Here is a 24066-nt window from a genome sequence, read left to right on the forward strand (position 1 = left end):
ACTGGCGAGGCTCCCACCGCCGCCCACGCCGGGCACTCAGCCAGCGTATGTTGTGCTGTGTCTGAGACACTACCGCACTGGTGGCATTCCTCTGTGGGCTCTCTTCGCGCCACCCTGCACAGATATCTTCCAAAGCACCTGTGCCCCGTAAGAACCTGTAGATAATCTTATGACCAGCAGTGGGTGACTCGAGCTTCCTCTGCGAATGGAAGAGGAGCTAACCTAACCTAACTTAACCTAAGGCCCTCCCCCCGCACGTACGCGCCCCTGCCAACGGCCGCGGTCTAATTTATCACATTGCCTGGCTACAAGTAGGGAATTATTCATACTACCCGGTCCAAGTGATAAATTCATGCTATCTCAAACACTGACTTATTACATGGACCACGGGCCGTCGGGCATTATTAATAATGGCCGGTCAAAGTGATAAATTTATCACTTTTCCCATCGCTCTTGGGCATTATTAATAATGGCCGGCCCTTATTAATAATGCCCAATTAATCACGTTGCCCGTAACATATACATAATATTATAGTCGGTAATAAATTAATATTTTTTTACTTATTAGTGTTTGTGGTTATTGTAGTCGGTTTTTTTTTTTTGAAAATTTGTTATACAAATTACGCTTTGGATACGGAACCCTAAAACCTCATTATACGATGTTCAATTTCATTACAAAAACTCGTTTCCGTTCCGTTCCACGGTTATGTAAATGGAAGCTTAGTTTAAAGTCCAGTGTGGTTAGATATGAAGTTGCGTATCGCTGGTGCGGCAATATTCGTAAAGACGTTAGGAGCCATGGGTTGGCCGCAACCCTTTCCGAAGGAGACTATGCCCACTGCCATGCCATCTTGTATTGCTGAGCCACCCGAATCACCCTAAAAAGGAACAAGTATTTTTACGTGACAACGTCTTATAATTTGATGGAGCCGGCTGCACGCACGAAAAAACATGACTTATGCGGCGTTACCTCGCTCTGAGGCGTTCCATGTAAGGCTTGAAGTGCAAGCGAGAGCGCGGAACGAGCGACAAAGAAGCACAATCGGCCTTTGTTGTCACGTTCAACTATCGTCAGTAAACAGACTTTACAGACAACCAATTTTTTTTTATTAAAAACTAGAGGATGCCCGCGACTTGGGGACTGTGGGAACTGTTTGATTTTCCAGGATAAAAAGTTGCCTATGTCAATTACAGGGACGCAAGCTACCTCGGTACCAAATTTCATACAAATCGCTTAAGCGGATGGATTTTTGGGAATCCCGTGGGAACTCTTTGATTTTCCGGGAAAAAAAGTAGCATATGTCCGTCCCCGGGATATAAGCTAACCGTGTACCTTTACGTACGTCAGAATCAGTTAAACTGTTGGGCCGTGAAAAGGTAGCAGACAGACAGACAGACACACTTTCGCATTTATAATATCAGTATGGATCAAACATATCTGAGTAACGCTAAAGTAAGAGGTCAACAAACTTTCCGTAAATTGGTCACTCGAAGTCAATGCCGCTTAGTAGGTCATTGGATTGTGTTAAGTGGGATCTCTCCGTCATTCGCTCCATACAAACGTAGTTCCAATTTGAATATTAAGCAACCAAAGTCCATGAAATTTTGTAGACATATTCTAGAAACTAATATCTGTGCCTGTGGTTATCCAGATTTTCCAGAAAATATTCGGTTTCAAAGTTCGCGGTCTTAAAAATTCACATACAAATCTTTGAGCTCCTGTAATTTTGAAACTACATATTTTTAGAAAAATCTAAAACACCATAGGCACAGGTACCTATTAGTTTATAGAATATGTCTGCAAAATTTCATGGACTTTGGTTGCTTAATATTCAAATGAAATTGGAACTACGATTGTATGGAGTACGTCACGGAGAGAGCCCTGTTAAGGTAGTATAATAATAATGCTAAGTTTTTGCTAGCGTCCTGGTTACACCCTGTATAGTGAGGTGGACTTGGGTAGGTAGTTTAACATTTTCTTTTACCTGGCAAGCTCCTTCTTCTCCAAAGAAGAAGTTTCCTGCACACAACATGTTCCTAGTTATACCCATCGGGTAAGCTATTAAGCATTCCATACGGTTAACTATCGGCAACGTCACTTTCATTAGTCTGCTTGGCAGTATGTTGATGTCTTGCTGTAATGGAGACGAAATTGTTAGGTACAAGTTTTTAACCCCCGACCCAAAACGAGGGGTGTTATAAGTTTGACGTGTGTATCTGTGTATCTGTGTGTCTGTGTATCTGTGTATCTGTGTATCTGTCTGTGGCATCGTAGCGCCTAAACGAATGAACCGATTTTAATTTAGTTTTTTTTGTTTGAAAGGTGGCTTGATCGAGAGTGTTCTTAGCTATACTTAATCCAAAAAAATTGGTTCAGCCGTTTAAAAGTTATCACTGGTCGGGGGTGTTGAAAATTTTTAATTTACACTTGTTATTCATTACCATCACTAACAAATAGACGTCCACTTCTGGACAAAGGTTACTTTTGGGGACTTCCACACGCCACAGTCTTGCATTGCCTTATTATTTCAGTATGGTCAAAAATTTGCCAATTGCTGCTATCAAGTCTTCTATTCGTCGATACCCCAACACTACCCTAAAGACGAAAGTCTGTAATGAGTGTGTTTTACCTGTGATGATATATGGCGTTGAAACGTGGACACTGATAGCAAACCTTGTCCACAAGTAAAAAGTCGCTCAGCGTACTATGGAGCGTGCTATGTTGCGTATCTCTCTGAGGGACAAATTCCGTAACGAGGAAATCCGTAGGAGAACCAGAGGGCGTGATAGCTCAGTAAATTAGCCAGTTGAAGTGGCAATGCTTAGGCCACGTCTGCCGCTGAACCAATGTTTGCTGGGGCAGACGTGTTTTGGAGTGGAGACCGCGTACCAGCAAGCGCAGTGTGGGACGATTCCCAACCCGCTGGACTAACGACCTTAAGAAGATAGCGGGAAGTGGGTGGATGAGGAAGGCGGAGGGTCATGTGTGGTGGTACGCTCTTGGGAAGGTCTATGTCTAACAGTGGACCCAAACAGGCTGATTAATTAATTGACTGCTATCACACCTGATGATGAATTCACAATACAATATACGTACTAACGTGAAAAAGCTATGGCAGTAACGACCTCCCTAGCGCAATGAAAACGATGAGGATGATCTTATATTAGGTGACTTTTTTCACTAAATGGACCCGTGACGTTCAGATTGTTTTTATAAAAATAGTTTACAGGAGATGCCAAATCAAAGTCCTGAAAATTAACTTGCCTGTGTTCTTCCCCATCCAGTCACCACAATTTCACCTGTCGCAGTTCTGTCCAGAGGAGGTAAAGCGATAGGTCGGATAGTGTTGCTGAACTGTATGGGCTTAGCAGTCCTCATATACGCGACATCGTGGTCAAACTGAGGGTCGTTGTACTCAGGGTGCTGGACGACTTCTGCTATAGGTATAATTGTACCGTTCTGACGGAATGAGCTTCCAGCCCTTAGGAGTACTTGTGAGGGCTTGAGACTGGAAATCAATAACTAATTTAATACAATACACAAGGAACCCAATTTTTTTACTAGCTGAAGGCCGCAACTTTGTTTTCATGGATTTAGGTTGTCAATATCAACTAACCACAACCCATGTTATAAATGCGAAAGTGTGTTTGTTTGTATTGCGGATTGTACAATTTTTTACATGGTTATACTTAGTTAAAGACCTGAAGAGTGACATAGAAAATCAAAGAGTTCCCACGAGATTTTGAAAATCTAAATCCATACGAACGAAGTCGCAGGCGTCATCTGGGATAAAATAGAAACGCGAGCAAAGCGAGCGCAAATTTTTTGATATGTAGGATTAACAAAAAAATTGTGGTATCGGCCATGCTAGAAGAATTGGGGTAACCGATATTTGAGTAGCTCAACGGTTTGTGAACTGAAGTGGCATAATAGGTATTACCTGTTTGAAATAATATCTTCTATGAATCAAGATCTTCTCCCTGCTTCGCTTCCTCAATTTTGAGGAACATCAGTCCACTTTAACACGATTTTTTCTACGATGTCCTTCCAATTTTCTTTATCTCCTGCCGCAAGTACAAGTCAAGATAATCCAATATTTATACTTACTCCTGTGCGCAGTGTCCAGCAGTTAGTATATAGTTTTTGCTGACAATAAATCCCCCGCAGAAGAAACTCTCCTTCCCTACGAAGGACACTTGGTGAGGAAAGTCCTCTATGTCGGCTTCTTGACCATTTATGATCCGGTCGTCCGCCTTTGTCAATATTCTGTTACTCTCGAGCAATGGATACTTCTCTGATAAAATAATATCTGAAAAAAGCATGTCAAGAGAGAAAAGGTTACTCAACCATGTTATTGGACTTTTGTGTGTTGTTGTTATTTTTACCTCGTCATCATCACAACGTATGACCCACTACTTAGGATGGATCCTATCAAAATGAGAATGGGTTAGGTCATAGCCCACCACTCTGGTTAAGTGCCGATTTGACAGTGCTTTGACAGACAGGATATCTATCAGGCGGGCAGATCTTCGTTATCTTATAAAAACTGAAAGTTCCTCAGCGTATTGTCCCCATCACGGGGTGATACGATCAGCGGCTATGAAGTTTGAATCGAAAATAACGAAGGTCTGGTCTTCGCAGGTTCTCTCTCTATTACTCACCAGAAGCACTAAGCTGAGCCACAAATAAGGAACCACACAAAATGTAATACCACATGACTGCTGAAAAGTATCTAAGAAACTAAACCGTTGACGTGGACAAACAAGAAAGTTATACCTATATACCAGTAAGTATATATAACTTTCTTATAGTTGTTTAACTTAAAAAAATGTGCTTAGTATGAGATTTTTACATTACACCCACGTTGGTAGAATTCGACCGTCGAAACACTTCAGCGTTAAAGTAAAGTGGACCGTAATCGCCTTGTTTTAAAGCTCAAGCTTAATCCGAAACGGTGAAATTCACAATAGAACAAAAGCTACCAACAAAGCTCAAAGGAGTAGCAGACTGAAGTGGCAATGGGCAGGGATATGTATGTCGCAGAACCGACGGCTGATGGGGCAGACGCTGGAGTGGAGTCCACGTACTGGTAAGCGCAGTGTAGGACTACTTGCAGCTCGCCGCTGGACCGATGACCTGAACAAGGTGGCGGTAAGTCGGTGGATGAGGCAGGCGGAGGACCACGATATTATGTTTCGACGCTCGTTTTCTATGTCGTTGGGTGTGATGTAAAATGTCATACTAAGCACACAGGTTGTCATTGTAATTAATAATATAATAAGTACCGAATTAAAGCACCCACATTGTGTATTTAACTCTGTCCTATCTGCTAATTATGATAGCATAGCATGTTAAATTGACCTTGCTGGTAGGTCATTTAGCGTTCGTCACTTGTTTATGGTAATAAGTATTTGATGGCTTCATCCTTTAGTTTTTAGGGTTCTGTAATCAAATGATGCCAGCGGGACCCCATTATTATGCTTTCTCGTTTCTAATTCGAACCGCTAAGATATCGAACGCCTTTTCCGCATCAGTTTTTCCTTCCACTTTTAATATGAGTGAATAGCCATCTTCTAGGCAGCGCGCTCCATCTTAGACTATCCATACACTATAGTGTATGTATAGTGGTCTGACTGGTCTATGATTTAAAAAAAATACTAAACCTCTTCTGTCCATCCATCCGTCCGTCCGCCTATCTGTCAGCGGGCTATTTCTCGTGAATCGTAATAGGTAGAGACTAGAGAGTCGATAATTATTACGTTAACTTAAAACTAAAGGTACGAGGGATCCAAGCACGCCCAAATCTGAGAAGAGCCCTCAACAAACTCAGCCGGGCATTCTTTTTTATAGGGTTCCTTTCTAATCATTTAAGTAATCCTTAAACATTGTAATAGGATTTTTCAATCAGTTTACGTTTAATGAAACTTTGAATTTGTTGAGAGGCATCTCCAATATGTCTTCTGGAAGCTGATTATAAAAACGATCGGTTTGGTAACCAGGGGTTCAGTTGCTTCAGAAAGCGGGCCGTAGCTCCATCAATGATATTAGGTATAGTCCTTTCGGCTCTGACCACTACAGTGGACACCCTACACTGCAGTGGTGCAGAATATACCTGAGGTTTTATTTTATGGATGATGCTCACCCCTTCGTTAGAGTGCATTTAGGTTTTTCAAAATTCCGTGGGAACTCTTTGATCTTCCGGGATTGAAAGTTGTCTATGCCAATAACCAAGACGCAGTGCAACCTCTGTGCTGAATTTCATATAAATCGGTTAAACGGATGGGTCCTTAAGAATCCCTTGAGAACTCTTTGGTTTTCCGGGATAAAAGTCCCCGGGATGTAAGCTAACTCTATAACAAACTTCATCAAAATCGGTGAAACTGTTGGGCCGTGCAACGCTAGCAGATTGACAGACAGACACACTTTCGCATTTATACTATTCTAATGGATGGGATTATAAGTATGGATAATGGATATGGAGCATTGTTTTTCCACTAATATACTGCACCACTTTAATAAGTCGTATCTGCAAAATTTGTATCGGCAAAAAATAAATTAAAACACTAGTCAATAAATTAATCGTTTAATATAAGTAATTAGTAGAATTAAAATACATAACTACAAAACATTGTATTAACATCTTTGGACAGAATAAATAAATTATTTCAAATTGCTTAACACTATCCAGCAATTAACAGGATTGGTAAACATTTTCATGTTAAAATAAAAACGAGATACCTATCAATTTCACGTCTTTTGTAATAAATAATAAATAATCTTTATCTTTCACATATTATTTTAAATTAATAAATAAACTTATAACAAACTTAGTTACTTCATCTGAACTTATGATTTGCAGTAACGAATGGGAACGATGATCCTGCAGAAGAATAAACTGTGTTGCAGTGATCATCAGTCTTTAATTATAATGCGTTTCCCAGGATAAGGAGTGGAGCGGCGACGTGTTCAATAGACCAATCGAGTTACTGTTAGATGACGTGAAATTTTCTCACGTCATCTGTTAATGTAATCTGATTGGTCGAAGTCACACGACTCCGCTCCGCTCCCAACATTTTCAGTGGAAACGTACCCTTAGCCAATAATATAATATTATTATAAAAAAATAAATGCATTTGTTTATTGAGAGCAAGTTAGCCCTTGACTGCAATCCACCTGGTAGTAAGTGATGATGCAGTCTAAGATGGAGAAAGGCTAACCTGGAAGGCGTATGGCATATCTGGTAACTATTTTTCTTATCAAACTATATTCTTTGCAGCTATAAAGTCGAATAAAATCGACGCTGCGTTGTTTCACTAATGTGTGATAAATTAACATTTTACAAAAAATGTTTTAATAACTAACATATTCAGATGACGATAAATCGTATAATCATTAACATATCATTTTATACAAGATCGTTTGACAAAGTACGAGTACAGTACGCGTCAGGTTGAGATGGCAATCGGGTATTAGGCGGCGCGAACCTGCACACCCGCACGTCATCCGCACTCACCCGCAGCGTGTTAGAGCGGGGGGTGTGCGGATGTGCGATGCGTCCGCAAGTAAAACATTGGCAACGGGGGTGCGGACGCATCGCACATCCGCACCCCCGTTGCCAATGTTTTACTTTACAAATGTGGTTTTTAGTGGGTAGTTAGTTTTTGGCATCCATTATTTTGGAAAAACATTTTTATACAAAGAATCAAAATTGTGCATTAATATTATAAGGTCTACATCAGCTCCTGAGGATGGTCCGGCGTCGGAGTGAAACGTGCGTCGAGTGTGTTTTGGTGGATTTGTGTGGTGGTACTTGGGGCTTGCTTGGTGGCTGGCTTTTCCTGCATGCTTAGCAGTGGGAGGGCGGGTGGTGCATGCCGCATGCTGCATGTTGTACCATACAGATTTTCTTTTTTAGCGGATTATAGCAAATTAAGCTTTTGATTCTTTGTGTATCATGAACTTCCGCAAAGTAACGCCTGCTTCTATACAATATTGACAAGTGTGAATTAAAAATTTATAACACCCCCGACAAGTGAAGGTTACAGTAACTAGAAAAGAGCTGATAACTTTCAAACGGCTGAACCGATTTTCTTCGATTATAGCTAAGAACACTCTCGATCAAGCCACCTTTGATACAAAAAAAACTATATTAAAATCGGTTCATTAGTTTAGGAGCTACGATGCCACAGAAGATACACAGATACACACGTCAAACTAATAATACCCCTCTTTTTGGGTCGGGGTTTTAAAAAACATTTTGTTTAAAGTCCAGTGTTCTTAGATATAAAGTTACGTATAGCTGGCGAAGCGATGTAGGCGAAGACGGACGGAGCGAAGGGTGCTGCACAACCCTTGCCGAATGAGACTATGGCGACTGCTGTCCCATTTTGTATTGCTGTACCACCAGAATCGCCCTGAAATAAATAAAAAAAAACGTTAGAGTGATAACAAAATTAGCATTTTTCTGCGCGTTTCACACTGTTTTTGACTTATCGCACCTTTACGAAAAACAAGGATTTCGAGTATGAGTGTTAAAATGACTTTAGATGGGCATTTGCATCGAAATGAAAAAATACCCATTGTAGCGTAGAAAGACTAAATTTATTTCTTGTAGCGTAGAAAGAGACAAAATTGGTCTCTTTCTACGCTACAAGGAACAAATTTTGTCTCTTTCTCTTTATTTTATTTTATTATAAGTAATAATCTCATTGGGTTATTCAAGGGGCGGGCCAACGAACTCTTGAATGGCTGTCAACGCATCGACGCGCAACGGTACCTCTGGTGCTGAAAATGATCATGGGCGGCGGTAATCACTTAACATCAGCTGACCCGCCTGCTCATTTGCTCGCTATTTTTTATGTATAAAAATCTAATAAATATAAAATACTAGCTGATGCCCGCGACTTCGCGTGGATGTGGGTTTTTTAAAATTCCCGTGGGAACTCTTTGATTTTCCGGGATAAAAAGTAGCCTATGTGCTAATCCAGGCTATAATCTATCTCCATTCTCAGCCCAATCCGTCCAGTAGTTTTTGCGTGAAGGTGTAACAAACATACACACACACACACATACAAACTTTCTCCTTTATAATATTAGTGTGATGTGATGTGATTTAATATGTTTATAGGAGTTTGATTTAACAAAATCCCTGTCGCATTGTCGTCGGTGCGTTGTAAGTGCGGCCTTGGTCCTAGGTAGCAAAAAACTTACCTGACAAGTCCCTGTTCCTCCCAGGAAGAAGTTTCCCGCACACACCATGTTCCTGGTGAGAATGAACGGGTAAGCGAATAGGCACTGCCAATAGTTAACCACTGGCAACTGTACTTTCATTAGTCTGTTTGGTAATTTGGAGCCTTGCTGTAAAGGAATGAAAAATATTTCTTAGGAACAAAAGCGGCAATAGAAATACACATTCTGTGAAAATTTCAACCCTCTAACTATTACGGTCCACGAGATACGGCCCGCTGACAGACAGACGGACGGACGGAAGGACGAACAGTGGAGGCTTAGTAAGTAGCGTACGGTGTGGCGGTCGCCACAGTTGCAATAAGAGGGTGCTTCTAACTCATACGAAGAAATCACTCGATACACGCACCCAAGCCTGGTTACTCACGACGTGACGCACGCATTAGATGGCAGCACGGGTAACTTAATCGGAAGTCAATGTTAAATGGTAAATCTGAATCGCACTAACGGAGCGTTTAGGAATCTGCACTTTATAAAAGTTTCAAGATTGGCCCAGCTGGTGGTACTGAGCAAGACAACCGCTCGGTGGGTGATCTCCCTTTGTTATGGTCGAGCCTGCACACCGCTCCCACACAACGGAACCCTAAAACACAGTTCTGTAAATAAACTTGCCTGTGTTCTTCCCCATCCAGTAACCACAATATCACCTGTCACAGGTCTGTTCAAAGGAGGTAAAGCGATAGGCTGGACAGTTTCGCTGAACTGTATGGGCTCGGCAGTCTTCATGTACGCGACGTCCTTATCATATGGAGGGTTGTCGTACTCAGGATGCGGGACTATTTCTGTTATACGTATAATCGTACCGTTCTGGCGATATGAACTTCCAACCCTTAGGACCACTTGAGACGGGTCAACGCTGAAAAATAAAAACATGTTTGGTAAGAAAAAACCAATAACACAAAAAATTATTGTGTTAAAAGGGGCCAGTGAGATATTTTGTTCCTCGAGGCCGTTATTTTGAATTCAGAGCGAAGCGAAGGATTCTGAAGTAGAATCCTTCAGGATTCTACTGCGAGGAAATTAATATAAGGAGCAATAAAAGAACAAAAAAAAAATTAGCAAATACGTATTAAGTATTAAAGTTTGCCATAATGTTTAAGTATCTGTTTTAGACGTTATAGACCTAGTAGTTAAAACGTACGCCTCCTAATAGGAGGTCGGGGGTTGATTTGGATCGGTGCACGAGTGTCGGCCAGCAGGGTGAAGTGGCGAACGCTCATGAGGCGTATAACATCTGCCCCCAAAAACGTCACTTCATGATGACCACGACCGCCCTGCCAAGAGTGTTACGACAAAGAAGAAGAAGAATGTTTACTTACTTCTGCGCGCAGTGCCCAGCAGTTAGTACGTAGTCTGGGCTAACAATGAATGCCCCGCAGAAGAAGGAGTTGTTCGCTATAAAGGACGCTTGGTAAGGATGGTCTTCTATGCTGGTTTCTTCTCCCCCTACTATCCGGTCATCCACCTTTGTCACTACTCGGTTATTCTCGAATAATTGATACTTCTCTGATAGAATAATCTCTGTAAAGAAAGAAAATTTGATCAACTCTTTAAAGTATTTTAAACAAACCTTTGAGAATAATGAAAGTGTATGAATTTGTTAATTGATTGTTATTTGTTAGTGATAGCCTGCGGTATGCCATGTCTCATACAGTTCCATACATTACAACGCAATGGTACGCGCTACGTCTACGCTTACACAAGCTTACGCTGCCTGTGTGGACGAGCTCTTAAAGATATCAGATTAAAAAAAACCCTTTCACTAATCTTCAGATCGATCTGAAGTAAGGTCTTCGAGTCACACCATTATCGATATCAAACTATCGCTTCCTAAGTAATGAGCTTGGCGGCTTTCACTCAGTGATGATCACTGAGTTAACAAATCACCCCTGGTACGCTAGGTGGTGTGCATGTTAGCCTGCAGGTTCGATTCACATAATAGGGATTTGTAGGGACTTCCACACGCCACGTCTTGCACCGCCTAAATCCAGCTCCCTGCGACTTGTTCGATGTCATCTGTCCAGCTAGTGGAAGGTCTTTCAAGGCTGCGTTTTGCGGTCCGAGGTCGTCATTTCAACAGCTTGGGGTCCCAACCACTATCGATTTTTTAACTATCTGCTCTGGCCTGCCCATTGCCACTTCAGCTTTGCAAACCGCTAAGCTGTGTCACTATATCTAAGTTTATTTCAGTTATAACTAATCGCTTAGATAGCTTGGTGGGGATTGCTCTGAGCAATTTGCATCCAATTGTTTTTAGTCTTAACTTTCTGTGTTTTGTCTTGCTTATTTCATGTTTTGTGTGCAGTAGAGTTTTCTATCTATCTATCTGTATATCTATCTTTAGTCCTAAACCTCAGTAACCTATGAGATATTAATATTATTCCATGCACGATCAAATGAAAAGTTGTTACATTAGTCATTAGGTATTTACCTATTATCATGATCAGCAGAACAAATCAAAGGGAAAGTCTTTTAACATTTAACTAACACGATTTATGTTAATTTTGAAGTTTAGAAATAGAATTAGAAAAAAATAATTATAATAAACATCTATACTAATATTATAAAGAGGAAACCTTTGTATTTTTGTATGTTTGTATTGAATAGGCTCAAAAACTACTGGACCGATTTCAAAATTTCTTTTACCATTACATAGAGGGATTCTTCCGAATCCGTATAGGCTATATTTTTTCCGGAACACCCGTGTGAAGCCGGGGCGGGTCGCTAGTTAGCTTATAAAGTAGATATTTTCGAATGGTGTAGTAAATCTACCACCTGGTTCAAAATGTCCTTCCGGAAAGAATCAGCAAGAAACTTGGCGTTTGCCTTCTTCAAAACTTCAATTTCGTCCGCATTTCAAAAATCCCGTTTGAATTTTGTGATTTTCCGGCATAAAAAGTTGCCTATGTCAATTTCCGGAATGCAAGCTACCTCTGTGCCAAACTCCAAATAAATCGCTTGAACAAATGGACCCACAGAAATCCAAATAACGGATGGACCCCTAAAAGCATCCAGCGGGAACTCTTTGATTTTCCGGGATAAAAAGTAGCAGTTATGTCCTTCCCTGGGATGTAAGCTAACTTTGTACCAAATTACATCAAAACCGTGTGTGTGTGTGTGTGTGTGTGTGTGTGTGTGTGTGTATGTTTGTTGCTCCTTCACGCAAAAACTACTGGACGGATTTGGCGGAAATTTGGAAAGGAGATAGATAAATATCCTGGATTAGCACATAGGTTAGTTTTTATCCCGGAAAATCAAAGAGTTTCCACGGGATGTCGAAAAACCTAAATCCACGCGGGTGAAGTCGCGGGCATCGGCTAGTTTATAATATTAGTATGGATATGGATTATTAAAAATCATTAAAATTAATTACCATGATTCAAGGTAAAAGCATAAATGTAGGAAAATAATTATTACGTTTGCCTTCACCGTAAAATTAATTCCTTGAAATGTACATAACTTCCAAAACTTAATAAAGGAAAATGATGATTGTTAATATTATATGTATAGCTTATGGTGATGGTACTCACCAGAAGCACAAAACCCAGAGACAAACACAACACTGCACAGTACGTTAAACCACATGACTGCTGGAAAGTAGCTAAGCAAATAAAACGGTCACATGGACAAACAAGAAAGTTATATATTCCTGCCAGGGGACCTCATTAGAATACTGTATATTAAGCACCCTCATCACGCGTGCGTCATATCGACTGATTGATAGCTTGCCAAAGTGACTACTGGTACACTTTTATGGTAATCCTCGATGTTTATCCTACGTTATACTATAAAGCCGTCTTACTTTAAAGCGGTTATATACTAGTGGTTAAGACATCAGCATCTTATTTATTTATTTATTTTTAATATTCATGTACCAAAATTGTAGTTACAAAGTAATAATAACTAAAGTTACATTGGGAATGCTTGTCTCAAAATAGAGGTTTCTTAACAGAGGAGAGTGTGCACAGGAACTTTTCGATCTTGTCCCCCCTTAACCATTTTACCACCGAACCGCAAGACGTCGGGCGAGTTTCCATCCTTATGTCGTCGACATTCCACCTACACGCACAAAACGTTTTGCGTCTTCATTCCTCATACGCATTGCTATGGTTTGGAATACTCTTTCGCGATCTGTGTTTCCTACCAATTACAATTCGGGTATCTTTAAAACAAGAGTGAATAGGCACCTTCTAGGTAAACGCGTCCCATCTTAGACCATATAATCACTTTCCATCAGGTGTGATTGTGGTCAAGCGCTTACCTATAGTGAATAAAAAAAAGAGATCAGTCAGGGACTTAGGGGATCGAGGGTTTCGATCCTAGGCATGCGTGCTTTTCAGAGTTAAAGAGAGAATGCACTGCGGTGCGGCGAGTTGCGGTGCGTTTTAAAATTCGTATCAGTCAAAATTCCGTGCGGGATTAATTCCGGACTGCGCTGCTTCTATGTAGTTTTTTTCTCTCTCGTCTGGCTTTACAAAGATTAGCCAATGTCAAGTTTGTAGTTATTTGTAACAAGTTAGGGAAACTATACAAGTATGGACCCCGTCTGTGCCGGCGCTCGCCGACACACGCACGGCACCCCCTTAGAGCGCTTTCCAGTCAATTTTAACAAACAAAACACTCCAAAATGGCAGAGCACGCCCGCCAGCTAACACCAACACAGACGAAGTCTTCTATGTAGTTCTCTAGTTCACAGATTTTACGGAAAAAAACGTACGGAAATTTATCGTGGTGGTTGTTTTAACGGCGAAGGAAAATACCATGAGAAAACTAGCACACTTGAGAGTTGTGCCAATCCGCACTTGGCCAGCGTGGTAGATCATAGCCAACCTGTCTTATTCTGAGAGGAGACCTGTGAGCATTAGTGATGGGTTGATAATGTTGATGATAATAAAAACGTTCGCGCATAGAAAATTATCTATTTCTACCGGAGCGCCTCACAGGAATACCGTTCTAGTATAATAACTTGTCAAAGTGATTTGGCTGATGGGTTAGCTATCGCCACGTTTCTGGTAATCCATACAAATATTATTACTGTGAAAGTGTATCTGTCTGTCTGTTTGCCTTGGTACAGTAAATTTGGTACAGGTATACCTAGCTTACATCCTGGATATAGACTGCTTTTTAACCACGTGGATAAAGTTTCAGGTATCGTCGAGTAAAAAGTACAAATAAATAATTGGACAGTGACCGGTGCACGGGTGAACGGAATCTGGGTTTAGTGGGCGGTAACCTATGAAATCAGCATTTTCAGCATTTAAAATAGATTAAAAATAAAATAGTATACTTTTGTTTTAAATCTGACATTTTATAAAAATAGGCTATATTAGAAGTATATTCTAACAATTTATCATTTTAAGTTTTTACAAGAACATATATTGTCACCCTGTCAAACTTTGCAACTCCACTAATTGGACGGAATCCGGGTCCCATACCCAACCTATACTTAGAATTTAGCAACAAGAACCAAAGTCACTAAAGAACAGAGACAGGTACCTTTTTTTTCTTCCGTGTAGATTTTTGTAAATCTTGTGGGAAACATTGATTTCCTTGAAAATGTATCCTATATCAAAAAATTGTATGCCAGGATTTCCTGACTGGATATGTTGGCTTAATTCTGTATTGTAAATATCTTATCATCCTATTTTCAAAGATATACCCAAATTATTTCATTTCAAGGATGATTATGTCCTTCTCAAAGATACAAGTTACCTACCTCGGTGCTCTTCAAGATAGGTTCTTTATTTAATCTTTGCAAGGCACCTTTCAAGTCAGTTTAGCATTGAAAAGGTAACAACAACCAGACAGATACGCTTTCGCATTTTTTAAATTCGATTAGATATGAATATTGGGAAATGGGGTAGTTTTTTCATAAATTAATTTGTAACTACCTTTTAAAAATGAACTTTTGGTTAAAAATATTATGGCTTCCTAAAGTTATCGTAAAAGTAAAATAATGTTAAAATGAAAATAAGCTTTATCTGCATAAAATCATCATTTAATTACACATTTGAATACATAAGGAAAAATATATGTACATCATAGCAATAAATATTACGTTTTCATTACACAGTTCAAGAACAAAACTAAACTAATAAAGCAAGAAGAGAATAGCGTATAGATTAGATACATTTCAAGGTCCAAGTTATGAGGTCGCGTTTGTAGATTAGATTTACAATTTGTTGTGAAAATGTAAAACTAAAATTGTAAAATAGTCTAAGAAGGATAGACATACAGTTCGGCATTAATTCGATCCATTAACTTCAAGAAAATCATGCGAGTTGCTATTGGTCCAGGGCTAACTTGTTTAGCCTAATATCAGATATAAAAGTCTAATTCAAGTGAGATCAAGCAGTGGATTTAACTGATGCCAAACTATTAGTGTACCTATACCTCTTCATCTTAGTGCCCACCCATGACTTTTAGTGGTGCGGCGAGCGGAGCGGCACATGGGTCACAAATGTGCAGCGTCTATTAGACGATATGTTCTGCATAAATCAATTCGGTCAATCATGATTGATGTTGAATTAAAAAAACAGTTATTTGTCACGCAAACATTTGGACGTACATTAAGTATTCGTAAATGCAATAACACAAGCTGCTTTAACTTGTGTTATCGCATTTGATGAAAGTTTATTAGTGAGTCAGCGTACGATATCGTGTTGAGAAACGTTGAAAAACAAATGGCAGAACCTATCGTCTGATATACCGTTGTGAACTTTGTGTATTCTAGCATAATAGCGGAAAGTTCATGGGCAGGCCGATATACTACACTTATAATCCAAGATGTTCAGTAAAGAAGTCGCGGATTTCAGGAGCGGCGAGATCGGCGAAAACGCTCGGAGACAACTCGTGGCAGACTCCTGTGAATGTCACTAAAGCCACCGCCATGCCGTCTTGAATAGCCGTTCCTTCCGTATCACGCTGAAAAAGAAGCAATTAAAATTTATTTTTGTAGAGTATTTTTTTAACGGTTTTCGGTAACGTTACCAAATAAAATATTAAATACCGTTAAGTAATAATCGTTATTAGGATTTTAATGAAAGTACTATTTTTGTGAAAGAGGCTTTTTTTAATCAGTTTTATTATAGACACAAAATCCGTGCGTGAAGGCGTCCATGTTGGGAAGGAACCATAGATTAAAAATGTGTAGACATAGTGACTGTTCCACAGAGTAGGCATTGTCTATTGATACAATATATTCTAACACCCCCCTTCAATGCTTACTTTATTATTAAAAATTTAGATACCTCCCAACATTTACACATTAATTAACAAAAATATACTTTACACACATACCTTAACAAAAATCGAAAAGCTAAGTTACATTTTGAAACAGACCAAAAAAATTCCAAATGATTAAAACCTTTAAAATTATATTATCAGGTGGACCATACATGAAAACTTATGCAACACATTTTTAGACAAAGCTTTTGTAAACATATCAGCCACCTGATGTTCAGTTTTTACATATTTCAAACAAATTCTACCTTTATTGACAAGTTCCCTTATATAATGATACCTTATATCTATATGTTTAAGCCTTTTTATACATGTGGTGCTTGCAACTGTAATAGCAGACTGATTATCACAATACATTATTATCTTATCAGTATGAATATCAAAATCTTGACACAAGTTTTGCAACCAGCATGCTTCGCTTGCTGCCATGCTTAATGCTATGTACTCTGATTCCGTAGAAGAGAGACTCACTGAACTTTGTTTCTTAGAACACCATGAAATTAAGCAATTGGAATACATAAAACAATAGCCGGTGGTGGATTTTCTATCTTGCAAGTCTCCTCCCCAGTCAGCATCACAGTAGCCTATCAATGACGCATCATTACATTTGTATACTAACTTATAATTTAAAGAATATTTTACATATCTCAAAACACGCTTTAAAGAGCTTAACAAAGCAGTATTTGCTCTGTTTTGGAACCTAGAAAGTATAGAAATTGACACACATAGGTCTGGTCTTGTTCCTAAGACTGCATACATTAGACTACCTATTATCTGTCTACACTGATTTTCAATATTTTTATCACAACACTCTTTATTTTCCAATATTTTTGTATTAAAGTTTTGATCAATAGGGGTAGATATCGGTTTACAATCTTGCATGTTAAATTTTCTTAATACACTTTCTAAATAACGTTTTTGATTTAATTCAGTAATACCAGAATCTAAATTTTGCTTGACATTGATACCTAGAAAGTCTGACACTAAACCTAAGTCTTTCATGCTAAATTCTTTATTTAATAATAACTTAAAATCTGATATTTGTTTTTCATTACTTCCAAAAATCAACAAATCATCTACATATAGAAGAACATACATTTTATCTTTACTATCACACTTTGTATATAAACATGAGTCACATTGTGACCTTTTAAACCCAATTTTAGAAATTGTAGAGTTGAATTTTTGGTTCCAGCTTTTAGGTGACTTTTTGAGACCGTATAACGACTTATTTAGCTTAACTATATTTTTATCCCCACTATAAGCCCCATCAGGTAACTTTATAAACACCTTTTCATCAATTTCCCCATACAGAAAAGCCCCAGTAACATCCATTTGATATATAGGTAATTTACACTGAGTTGCTACTGCGGTAAATAGCCTGAAAGTTGACAGCTTTGCCACGGGTGCATAAATATCATTTAAATCCATTAAATCAGTTTGCTCAAAGCCTCTAGCCACAAGCCTCGCTTTATATTGGATAGTATTACCTGATTTCTTCGTTCTGAAAACCCATTTACTGCTTATAGCGTTAGCATTTTGAGGTAAATCACAAAATTCCCAAGTATTGTTATTTTTTAATGTCTCTAACTCCCTATCAATAGCTTTTTGCCAACTACTAGCATCCTGCCTACACATAGCCTCTTTGTATGTAGTAGGTATTTCATCTACAGAAGAAACATTATTACACCTGAAAAAAGAGGTTTTCTTACGGATACGCTTAGGTTTATCTTGTGTATAGACCACAGTGTCATTTTCACTACTCCCACTTTGACTTTCAACCTCATACATACTTTCTTGTTCATCACACAAGTTTTCTTCACACACAGTACTAGACTTTGATTCTAAGTTATCACTATGAGTGCTTTCTACATACACAGTTTCTTCATGTACTTGTGAAGACTGTTTTTCTTCAGAAAATGAACTTTTCATGAACACTACATCACGCCTAATGTCAACCGTGTTTTTGAATGAGAAATATATTCTATAACCCTTAACATTCTCACTGTAACCCACTAATATACCTTTTTCGCCTTTTGAGTCCCACTTCTTTCTTTTTTCTTTAGGAATATGGGCATAAACAGGTGTGCCGAAGATTTTTAAAGAATTTATATCAAACTTTTTGTTAGACCACAACTCATAAGGAGTTTCATCTTTTATAGTACTTTTACCTGTTCTATTTAAAACATATGCAGCTGTATTAACTGCCTCTGCCCACAAATATTTAGGTAACTTCTTAGCGCACAGCATAGTTCTAGCCGCTTCAATTAAAGTTCTATTTTCCCGTTCTGCCTTACCATTTTGCTCAGGACTATATGGCACTGTTTGTTGATGAATAATACCACGTTTATGAAACAATTGAGCTACATCTTTGTTCAAAAACTCTAACCCGTTGTCACTTCTAAAATATTTAACTTTATTTCCCGTTTCATTTTCAGATTTATTTAAAAAATTCTCTATACAGATCTTAACTTCATCCTTCCCTTTCAAAAAATACACACTCCTATAGTTAGAATAATCATCCTTGAAAACAACAAAATACCTTGCACCTCCAAGCGACGTTTGTTCCATAGGGCCACAAACATCAGCATGAATTAACTCACAAGTTTTGGTTGTTTTTATCTCACTACTTGGAAAGGGTAAACGATGGATTTTGCCCTCTAAGCAACTTTCACACTGTTCTTGCACACTACTTGCACCCTCAATGCAAATGTTATTATTTTTTAACACCTCTTTGACATAGGTCATGTTTTGGTGAGCAAGTTTTTGATGCCACTCATTTAAGTCTGTATTATTTTGCACCATATTTATTTCACTACATTTATAACGAAAATCTAAATAATAAAGGTTATCAATCCTCTTTGCAATAGCAGACACTTGGTTTTTCTTGTAAAATTTACATGAATTTTCATCTGTCACCATGACATAACCTTTAGACGTAACACATTTTACAGAAAACAAATTAGTTTTTAAGTCGGGGACATACAAAACATTATCTATGGTCGAGTCGACCCATACTTTACCATTATATACTTGTGCCATTAAACTGCCTGACCCTAACACTTTAATAGGTGTGCCATCTCCTAGCATTACAAATTTATTTGTCATATCAGTAAAAGAAGTGAACAATTCTTTATCTTTGCACATATGATCACTCGAGCCTGTGTCGACCAAAAAAGTAGATTGGTTATAATCTTTCAAAGAGTTTGAGACTACAAATGCATTGCTAGAGCTAGTACCTTGTTTATTTAGTCTAAATTTACACTGACTCTTCTTGTGACCTAATTTCCTGCAAAAATAACAGCGGAGTTCTGGCTTATTGTTACCGTAGGCATAATTTTGATTTTTCACTGGACTGTCCGTCTTCACTTTACACTCAGATTGAGAATGATTATAATTTTTAGACCGAAAACACTGAAACTTTTTACCACTATTCCTGTTAGCTGCAAAAGCTGATGCAGGCGTTGAACTCGAAGCCTCCTTCATCCTCTCCTCTTCCACGAGCAGTCGAGCAACCAAATTATCATATGTTTGTTTGTCATCCGGAGCAGACTCCCATGCTGACACAAAATGTTTGTATTTCTCTGGTAATGACATAAGCACCTTTGTGATTACAAATTTTTCTGAAATATCCTCTCCCATCTGCTTGAGATTGTTCTTAATTTCCTGGATTTTGGATAGAAAAAACGACATTTCCATACCTTCGTCGAATTTAAATTGGAAGAACCGTTGTTGGATTATGTGTATATTTGTCTCACTTTTCTGTTCATACACACTTTGAAGCTTTCTCCACATCTCAGCTGCAGAACTACAGGTTATAATATGCAACATGACGTCCTCAGTCATCCTTGTAACTAACAATGATTGAGCCTTTGCATCCTTGCTTTCCCATGAAGTTTTTTGTGTTGGATCATCGGGCTTGACGCTCTTACCCTCTACGATGTCAAACAAACCTTGCCCTCTCAGTAAAACTGATGTTTGAAATTTCCAAATGTTCCAATTTTTTGGACCCTCCAGTTTACATACCGTGCCTTGAGCCACTGGTATAATAGTTGTGTTTTCCATCTTACAGCTTGCTCCAACCAACTTGATTGTAATAATTGACTTCCTACCTTGAACAGGCAGTATTTGCAGAGATAATTCCGTACCTCGCCGACCGCGCCGCAATGGCCGCCACGCGTTTTTTCAAGTTGTAATATTTCACAATAAATAGTAATCAATGCAAAATCAAAATAGATTACGTGGCTGGGCCCATAACCTATTAGGATTTTAATGAAAGTACTATTTTTGTGAAAGAGGCTTTTTTTAATCAGTTTTATTATAGACACAAAATCCGTGCGTGAAGGCGTCCATGTTGGGAAGGAACCATAGATTAAAAATGTGTAGACATAGTGACTGTTCCACAGAGTAGGCATTGTCTATTGATACAATATATTCTAACAATCGTCGTTATAATAAGTAACGTTGATATTAATTAATTAGTTTTTAACTTTTAATATTCATTTTTTTTTGTTATTTAAGTAATTTTATTTTTTGTATTTTTTTTTAAATTATGATAGCAATTATATGCTAAATATATTATGACCGACTTTAATAGTAATTAACGTTACTGAGAATAATAAAAATAATTACAATAACGTTACTTTTAATTTATATATTACTACCGTTAATTTTGTCAATACTTCGTCTTACGTTGAGTGTTCTGCCACGTAACACAAGGGTCAAGGTTAGATATCAAAAGCTGACTTGCAACTTCTGCTTGTCAGAGACACGGTAGCAGAACAAGACTGTAGAAAAATTTACCTGACAAGTGGATCCTCGAGACAGGAAGAAATTGGTGGAGCAGGCCTTGTTTCTCGTCATGAGGGTCGGATAAGCAACCCTACATTGCATTTCATCCATAACCCTTGCCATAGTCTTCATAACTCTACTGGGTATAGTGGTTACCTCTCCCTGAACACCATAAAGGTTATTAGATAAAGTTCAAAATATAAAACCAGACATCTTTTAAAAATACCACTAGATAACTAACTGTTTTAAGTAGGTAGGTATATTAAACACAACCTGATCCCACGACCTGTCCGCATGGATTTAGGTATTTAAAATTCTAAGGGCTATAATTTTCCGGGATAAAAAGCCATTCTGCACATTTTGAACTATCTCCATGCAAAAAAAATACGCCGAGCGATCCGTTGCCGCGTGATTGAAGGAGAAACCAATAAACTAACAAACAAACACACTTCGCAAGTTTCGAATATATAATAATAGGTTAGATAGGATTTGTTGATAGTCTATCCGCGGCCTAGCTACAAGTGTCTATGGTTTTAGTCGGCTCTACACTCTCTGATGACGCGTGGAAGAGCGGATAGTAGATTGAGCTCGATTGTAAATTAATAATTATGTGAACATTTAAATAAAAGTCTGTTAAAGTATATAAAAGTGTTTGTCTATTAGTAGTGATCCTTTCCTTACCTTCCTGGTTCCCCATCCACTGACGAGTATTTCCCCATTCAATGGTCTGTCTCTAGGGGGTAAGGCAATAGGCTGGATAGTTTCACTGAATATGATGGGTTCGGCGGTGATCATGTACCCAACGTCCTTGTCAAATGCGGGGTTGTTGTACTCTGGATGCGTTACCACTTCTGCAACAGGGATGACGACGCCGCCTTCATCGAGGAACGAGCTACCAGCCCTCAGGGTCACTTGCTTAGGACTTACACTGGAAAGTAAAATAAAAATTATTTTCCTCCGAAATTCATTCATTAAAAAAAAAACAAAAAATCCGAAATCGAAAAACCATCATGAATTTTTTCTTTATTCAAATACAAGTTAGCCCTTGACTGCAATCTCACACATTGATGATGCAGTCTAAGATGAAAGCGGGCTAACTTGAAAGGAGTACGATAATTTTCATTAAACCCATACCGCTTTGGTTTCTACAGGACATCGTACCGGAACGCTAAATCGCTTGGCGACACGGCTTTGCCGGTAAGGTAGTAACTAGCCACGGCCGAACCCTCCCACCAGACCAAACCTAGTGATCTACATAGTTATCTTACCCATAAGTGCAGTGAGCGGGCGTTATGACTTCTCTCTCGCCAACCATAAAGCCTCCGCAGTAATAGGTATTGTCCACTTTAAAGGACACTTGGTAGGGGTGGTCCTCTATATGGGACTCAGCCCCTGACCCCGCTCTCGACTCTACATTTTCTTGATTGACTTGATTGTAGTTTTTGGATATTGCTTCTGTAAATAAAATGTATCTTACAATACAAAAATTTGTTTGTCCTTGTCTCTTCGTGACCAATGTGTAAAGCTGCTTGCATAAAAAAATGAAAAAAAAATGGTTTCCGGTGCTAAAATATCAGTACGGAAAATAGCCCCATAATGGGCCTCAATAGCTCAACGATTGAGGAGCGGAGTGAATGCCGAAAGGTCGGCGATTCAAGGCCCACCCATTGCACTATTGTCGTACCTACCTACTCGTAGTACATCCTTTACGCTTAGTTGGAGGGGAAAGGGCAATATTGGTCATGATTAGCATGGCTGCTAATCTTATCGTCTATCGGTTTTTCGAATCGTATCGTTTGTCGTTACTGAAAACGCGCACAGTTCGAAGAGTTTGTTCTCCAAGCACTGAGGAACTTTGGACGAGAATACATCTCGGCGTTCTAATACAACGCTGTAAATTATTTTTGGAATTACCCCTGCCGATAACCGAACTCGGGGCCGTGTTGAGCATTACAGCAATCCGGGACCTCGTACATAAGACCATATTCTTACGTAAGAGGTCCGGGTAACAGTGATACTGCCAGGGAGGCCGTCAAAAATAAAAGCTTACTCACCCGAGGTAACCCACCCCGCACTCAATAAACTAAACAATACGTAACCCCACATGACTGCTGGATTAAGTGACCAAATTAAATGATACCACACACTAGATCAGATGAAATTTATATACTCCTACGGGATGACCAATTTGCATACCGTTTTTAAATCACCCACATCTTTCTAATAAATAATTATTCTGATGATTAGTAGGCATTTAATTGCCCTCAGATAAATAATATAATTGCCGTTTTTTATAATAAGTAGGTATAATGACAATGACATCCTTACCTAATTAACTAAAGTATAAAAGTAATCTCTTGTTAGCTCTCGCTGATAATTACGTTTTAGCGTTCTTGCAGAAAGGGTTTTAAAGAAGTGATCCATAATAATCTTCCTAAGCATAATTGGACAGCGTTATGGAACAATAGATTAAGCGCCACTTTTGGTGAACTGAGATAATCAGCTTCAAAGAGTCCAAAGTTAAATTTTTTAAGTTAGGAGTATAATTTTTACCCTGAACGTATAGATAATATGTGTATATTACAGTTTAGACTAGCCAAGAAAATATTACGATAATAAATATTAAACTTTTCAAATTATAAGCTTTTTCCGCTTGATTCCATTATGTTTTAAAGCTTTATTCTAATAATTTCATTCGTTCGATACTTTGATGCGATTTAGTTTAGACTAGCTGATACCCGCGACTTCGTTCGCGTGGATGTAGGTTTTTAAAATTCCCGTGGGAA

The 24066-nt window shown here is 38.7% G+C and overlaps 1 protein-coding gene across 1 annotated transcript; it reads right to left on the reverse strand.

The window, feature by feature from the left end:
- Window positions 1-725: 725 nt before the first annotated feature.
- On the reverse strand, window positions 726-23231 carry LOC123866274 (transmembrane protease serine 9-like). The gene is made up of 14 exons (XM_045907728.1): window positions 23195-23231; window positions 22549-22735; window positions 21962-22208; window positions 21293-21442; window positions 16030-16171; window positions 12778-12858; window positions 10567-10768; window positions 9860-10103; window positions 9212-9358; window positions 8268-8415; window positions 4109-4310; window positions 3266-3509; window positions 1986-2135; window positions 726-878 (listed from the first exon to the last, which is right to left on the reverse strand). The coding sequence occupies exons 1-14, from the start codon at window positions 23229-23231 to the stop codon at window positions 726-728; spliced, it is 2334 nt and encodes a 777-aa protein (XP_045763684.1).
- Between the last annotated feature and the right edge of the window lie 835 nt (window positions 23232-24066).

This window comes from Maniola jurtina, chromosome 6 (genome assembly GCF_905333055.1).
Source record: "Maniola jurtina chromosome 6, ilManJurt1.1, whole genome shotgun sequence".
Lineage (NCBI taxonomy): Eukaryota > Metazoa > Arthropoda > Insecta > Lepidoptera > Nymphalidae > Maniola > Maniola jurtina.